Below are 6,299 nucleotides of genomic sequence, written 5' to 3'. Positions count from 1 at the left end.
CTTCCTTGCTGTCCTCTTTTTTTACTGCATTGTAGTAGAATTATTGTGCATTTTATTTTACATAGTTGCAGTGATAGTCACACCAGTTCATAGGTGTGTATCCTTGTGTGTGTATCCATGTGTGTGTTGATTTTGCACTCTATATGTTTAAGAGTTTCACCCCTGCATTGTTGTGTTTTTTTTCTGCATTGTGGGGGATTTGTAGATAAAAACTGTTCTGTATTTTAGAATTTTTTTCAACCACTTTTTGGAATAATGCCCTCAATTTTTTTTTACTTTTTTTTTATTTATTTTCACATACCAAGTGCCATAAACGTTACCAGTTTCGTACCATTCTGGTGAAACTACGATTTTTTGTAAAATTCTAAAAAAATGTAAAAGGGTTAAAACAGCTCTGGGGACCTCTATTGGCTGAAAGAAAAAAAATGAAGAGCTTTCCCCTGAGAGCATCACTCCTTCAAAATCTCAACAACAACAACAACAAAAAAAAAACATAACATCACATCATCAAATGCAGCATTATCAAATTATAATAATGCCATATCACTTGAAAATATTAAATGGCTTTTTTTTTTTTTTTTTTGCTGTAAGCATAAGCAATTTCCATTTTTCAAAATAATTACTAAAAAATGCATTTTCTGTCTAGGGTCTTCTGCTTGGCAGTTTAAAAAGGACATAAAAGACTTAAATTATCAGCTTTGCAACACATTTTCCAAATAAAATATATCCCTTTATTATAAGTATTTTGTAAAAAAAGTATTTTTGCAACAATGTGGTATGGTCGCTCTTTCTAATTTATTTTCGGAGATAATCAGAGGGGCATATAAAACTGACGGAATACACACAGAAAACTGTTCACTTCAAAGTACAAACACATTATGTAAACACAATTTAAACTTAAACAAATACCATGAGACCGCAGAACTAAAATATTTACATTACAAAAACTAAACAGGAAATAATAAAGTGTACAAACATCCCCACAGAGGTCACATGCAAAGAAAAAAAATGTCTCTCTGCAATATGCCAAAACTGATCTGATTTCTTCAAGCTTTTTACCCCTTCATTCGGCCGTGCTATGCAATCACTCACAAATACACAAACACATGAACAGCAACACAGAGGTATCTGCTCCGCCAAAAGACAAAAACAGCTGTATGAGGAATGAAGCAATATCTGCACAACTGCTGTTTGAATTTCAGCCTCCCCAAAAAACATTTTCCTTTTCACTCAAAGTGCCTTAAATGGTTTCCAACTGTTCTGTTTATTTACAATAAATGATACTTTAATAGCATTTTATGTCTCCCCTTATACAACAAATAACAATGTGTTCAGTATCAACATAAACAGTAGAATACAATTGGTATTCTAATAAGCCATTCAAGAATAATTATTATAATTTGTGAAATACTATGAAAACTCAAGTCCTAGTTTTCGCAAGGGGATTTCACACTTTCGTTTCCTACCATAGGCCATTCAGACTTAACAGAACACACAAAAGGCTTTGTACTGGCATTTCTGTAGAGTAGTATAGAGTCAGCTTTGTTTTCAGTGTTGACAGAACCCCAACACTGCCAAGTTGTGTCCTTGACCAACAGTGAGAAACTTCAACGTTACAAGTAACCAGGAGTGATCGGCCATCAGAGCTCTTATAAAACGAGCTGCAGTTCCTGTGCACTACACTACCAGCAATCATGAATGAAAAACAAATCATTGAAGAGTGCACAAAGGAAATAAACATCCTTTCTCCAACGAGACTGTCCTGGATTCTTTTGGATGCATATGTCTGTGGCTGTAGAAGGCTTGACTGTCAATAAAGAACACCTGAGATGTCTTACAAAATTTGAGGCAGTCTTCCAGAACTGCTTTTTAAACCATTACCCAAAATGTCTGGGTATGTGACCCTAGAGTCTCGACTCAGTTCCAGCTTGGGCATCTGGGTTCTTAAAACCCAGCCCAATGTTGTTTTCATGCCCATACGTAGTAGAACGAGTTTTCAGAGTCTGTTTAGTGAACGCTCTGATGAGTTTAGAGCGGTACTGATCCCCTGCCAGGAAATAGAGGATGGGGTCCACACAGCTGTTCATGCTAGCAAGCGGACGAGTGATTTTATAAGCAAAGTTGACAATATTAAGGGACCTGCAATCTGCGTCTAGAATACGGTAGCTGTAGTAGAGCGAACGGGTGATGTGGAAGGGTACAAAGCAGATCGCAAACACAACCAGCACCACTATAATAAGCGTAATGGACTTCTTTCGGGATGAATTTTGTTGACTTTGGGACAGGCCCTTTTGGTGTTGACAAAGGGCCCGTGCCATTAAACAGTAGCAAACCATGATGACCAGAAATGGCAGGATAAACAGCAGGACCATCACCACAGAGCTGTAGGTAACATAGTTGTGAAATTCATCCGGGCGGCTGGTGTCGTGACACAAAGTATCATTTCCTCTCTGGGAAGTGTTGACGAAACTCAGATTGGGCACCAGGCAGGCTATCACAGCTATCCAGACAAAACCACACACCACGTGGGCATGGCGTGGCTTCACCAAAGTCAGAGAACGAATGGGGTGACAGATTCCAATGTAGCGGTGCACACTGATGCAAGTGAGAAACAGGATGCTGCAGTACAAGTTGGCATAGAAAAGAAATCGTACAAGCTTACAGAGAAAAACCCCAAGAGGCCAGTGGTTGCGGTTTGCATAATAGTATATAAGCATAGGCAATGAGAGCACATAGAGTGTGTCTGACAGGGTCAGATGGAACATATAAATTGTACTGGGTTTCCAGGGCCTCATCTTAGTGATGAACATCCACAGAGCCACAGAGTTAAGTATCAGTCCTAGGAAACACACCAGGGAGTATGATACAGGGAGCAGAATATACTTGAACTCCTCATTGAAGAGACAGCTGAAATTCACTTCATTCTCAGACCTCAGCATCAATGAAGTGGAAGGAAGGGAAAAATTCCCTGAGACACTTTTTCTTAAGAGTGGATTCATTTCTCTGTTAAAATAACAACACAAATTGTTTTAGCAATTTTAGAAACAATGAGTTAGAAGTAAACACAGTAAATTAGATTTCAGTTTAAAATATTATGTCACAAGCTATAAAATAAACATGAGCTACAGACTGAAAGTGTCCACATAGAATAGACTCTTATGTGTACTTAAAAATCATGATTTTTCAAATCATTTCATATAGTTTAGGGCTAAAAACTCCATGTCTAAACACGAAAACATTTTATCTTAACTCATAAATCGCATAACAAAAAGAAAACGTTTTTTTCCCCACAACCGTGCACATTTAGGGTAGTAGTATATAAGAGACATAAGAGAAAGAGGAGCACGCGGAGTTGTTTTCACGTGCTAAAACTTACCGTTCACTCAGTTTAACGAGGTCAACACGCCCCTCCATAGATGAAAACATGAGCTTTGATGGTTGACGCTTATGGTTCAAAAACCATTCAAATTGTTTAAGAGATTCACGCATCCAGATATACCGGATTGCGCGTGCTCGAGCTGATAATGTCCCGCTTCAGTAAGTGAGCGCGTGAGCTGAGGGGCGGGGAATCAGAGCCAAACTGAGTTTGTCCCTTCACCTCCTCGAGACAATACACCAATATTTACTGAGGTATTGATCAATATCTTTTTTATTTGATTTGATTAAATACCACGTTAAACTGGTAAGTTATTAAAAGTCAAAGTCAGTTTTATTCAATTTTGATATTTAAAGAGGAACTCTTGTATTTTTCTGTAACCTACTCGTCTCATTATCATATCACGCGCTTATCAGTTTCTACCATCTTTGTCGATCACACAGACAGTAATTTACAGCAGAAGCTCATCTCACATGCCCTTTAAACATTATATGTTGTCTCTCGTAAATGATACTGCCCAGTTTTTATGATAAAATCCTTGAAGGTAAATTATAGCCTCCCACACGTTAACCCAATCGAACACATGGTGCTCTTTTGTTTTATGCAAGATACAGGAAACTCTAGCAAGGCCCTCTTAATATTTAAAATCCAGGATATTGTATCCACAAATTACAGTCCTTTGTTTTATTTCACTTTCACTGTAATTTCACTTCCAGTAAGCACCATGTGACTGTGTGGGCTACCATTTGGAATTGTGCATATGCATCCAACAACAATGTTTCCGAGAAAGTTACATGTTTTCCATACACAGTTACAGAGGTAAAAAGAAATGTAGGTGTTTCCCAAAAGTATTAGGGGAGCTTATGCATATTAAACACAGTCCCATCCCCAATTGACCAATGAGAGGTTAGCGTTAGAGAGACACCTAAAAGGCTGGTGCTGGAACTAATTCTTTAGCAACACATCACACACATTTATATCAGACCACTCAGATGTGCTGTTCGTTAATAATATAAACAGTGTTTGGTCATGGCAGACAGTTTAGAAGAGCGAGTGTCTGAAAAGCTAAATGAACAGGGCAAAAGATTACAGCAAGAAAGACCTTTGTCTGCTTGTGATCAGTTTGAGTGTCATAATAGGTTTCATGAGTGATATGCCTCTCTGAGTTAAAGTTCACATTAAATATTTGCACAATTGTTTTATGATGTTGGCTGCAGTAATAAACTATATAGTTTGATGTTAAATAATCTGTAATATAGTTTTCAAATTCATTAGACTTATAGTGCATTATATATATAGTATTATGCATCACTGACAGGATGTTATAAAAAAACATTAAATTATAATTTAAGTCGCGTGTCATGAAAGCTTGGGAGATTCATTTTCATTGTCGGTATAGTGAGACCCACTTCCTTTGCAGTGCTGACCTGATAGTTAGTCCAAAAAGGAATTATGGGAAATTGCATAAATAGTACAGGAATGTGAATGGGTCAGTGACTCAGTATTGTAATGTGAACTGTAAGTTACCGGGAATACAGCTACTTCAGTTTCACTCATCATCTCTGGACTAAATAATAATCCAATGACTGACAGGTGAAGTCAAGCAGGCCGGTGCAGGATATACACCTGCTTTCCACCCATTTCCGTTTGTGTCATGAAAAAGTAGATAAATAGAAAGAATCAAGATTAGCCACAAACTACTGGATTGATAAAAAAGTAAATTTTTCTGAGAGCAGAAAGGAAGTTTATTTGTGATAAGCTGCTATCGTTTAAATGATGTAATAGCCAGACTCACTGAGATTCTTTCTTCAGTGGAGAGCACACAAGGATGTGAATTAACACTGAACTTTCACCAATTCATATTTTCATTCATACGTCTGTCTGTCTAGATCAGTCTATCTATCTATCTATCTATCTATCTATCTATCTATCTATCTATCTATCTATCTATCTATCTATCTATTTATCTATATATCTATCTAACTACAGTAGTCAACTTGTAGTCCAATTTTACACAGTCATCTAAAAAAATATTTAATGAAAAAAATTAATTGTTATTTTTAAGCCTTATTTTCCTTCTGAGGCCTGAAAAGGAGGAATTTGGTTTAAAACTGCTACAATTTGCTGAATATGTTTTTGTGCTGGCACCTTGGCTGGTTGATGTCTGTCATGGATAAATAAAGATGACAATAAAACCGCCAGTTAATTAATGAGAAATAAAGCATCAACAAGTGTTGACATTTCGCAACATCAAAGCAGTAATGACTTTATGAACTACTTTACTTCTAAGATCGATACTATTAGAGATAAAATTGTAACCATTCAGCCATCAGCTACAGTATCACATCAGGCAGTGCACTATAGATCCCATGAGGAACAGTTCCACTCATTCTCTACTATAGGAGAGGAAGAATTGTATAAACTTGTTAAATCTAAACCAACAACGTGTATGTTAGACCCTATTCCATCAAAGCTCCTAAAAGAGGTGCTTCCAGAAGTCATAGATCCTCTTCTGACTCTTATTAATTCTTCATTGTCATTAGAATATGTCTCCATAACCTTCGAAATGTATTAAGCTTTAAACTTTATTAAAGTTTTTAAGCCTCTCATAAAAAAAAAAAAAAAAAAAACACAATTTGACCCCAAAGAACTAGTTAATTATAGACTGATCTCGAATCTCCCTTTTCTGTCCAAGATACTAGAAAAGGTGGTATCCTCACAATTATATTCCTTCTTAGAGAAAAATAGTATCTGTGAGTATTTCCAGTCAGGATTTAGTACAAGATGGAGTACTGAGACTGCTCTCCTTAGAGTTACAAATGACCTGCTCTTATCATTTGATGTGGTTGTATCTCTCTATTAGTGCTATTGGATCTTAGTGCTGCGTTCGACACTGTTGACCACAACATTCTTTTGCATACAG

At 36.8% G+C, this 6,299-nt stretch overlaps 1 protein-coding gene across 1 annotated transcript; it reads right to left on the bottom strand.

Annotated features, from left to right (window-relative positions):
- Positions 1-384: 384 nt before the first annotated feature.
- Positions 385-3,566, bottom strand: LOC113081912 (P2Y purinoceptor 4-like). The gene is made up of 2 exons (XM_026253813.1): positions 3,377-3,566; positions 385-3,003 (listed from the first exon to the last, which is right to left on the bottom strand). Exons 1-2 carry the CDS (start codon positions 3,487-3,489, stop codon positions 1,905-1,907), a joined length of 1,212 nt encoding a protein of 403 aa, XP_026109598.1. The 5' UTR covers positions 3,490-3,566; the 3' UTR covers positions 385-1,904.
- Between the last annotated feature and the right edge of the window lie 2,733 nt (positions 3,567-6,299).

The sequence above is a fragment of the Carassius auratus genome, unplaced genomic scaffold (assembly GCF_003368295.1).
Source record: "Carassius auratus strain Wakin unplaced genomic scaffold, ASM336829v1 scaf_tig00035325, whole genome shotgun sequence".
In the NCBI taxonomy this organism is placed as follows: domain Eukaryota; kingdom Metazoa; phylum Chordata; class Actinopteri; order Cypriniformes; family Cyprinidae; genus Carassius; species Carassius auratus.
The sequence above is the reverse complement of the archived record's forward strand: the minus strand, read 5'-3'. Positions and strand labels throughout refer to the sequence as shown.

Bases quoted from the DNA above. Each gene is read 5' to 3' on its own strand.
- LOC113081912 (XM_026253813.1), bottom strand. From the start codon at position 3,489: ATGCGTGAATCTCTTAAACAATTTGAATGGTTTTTGAACCATAAGCGT. The intron at 3,004-3,376 runs GTAAGTTTTAGC...TTATTTTAACAG, and splicing joins CTCGTTAAACTGAGTGAACG to AGAAATGAATCCACTCTTAA.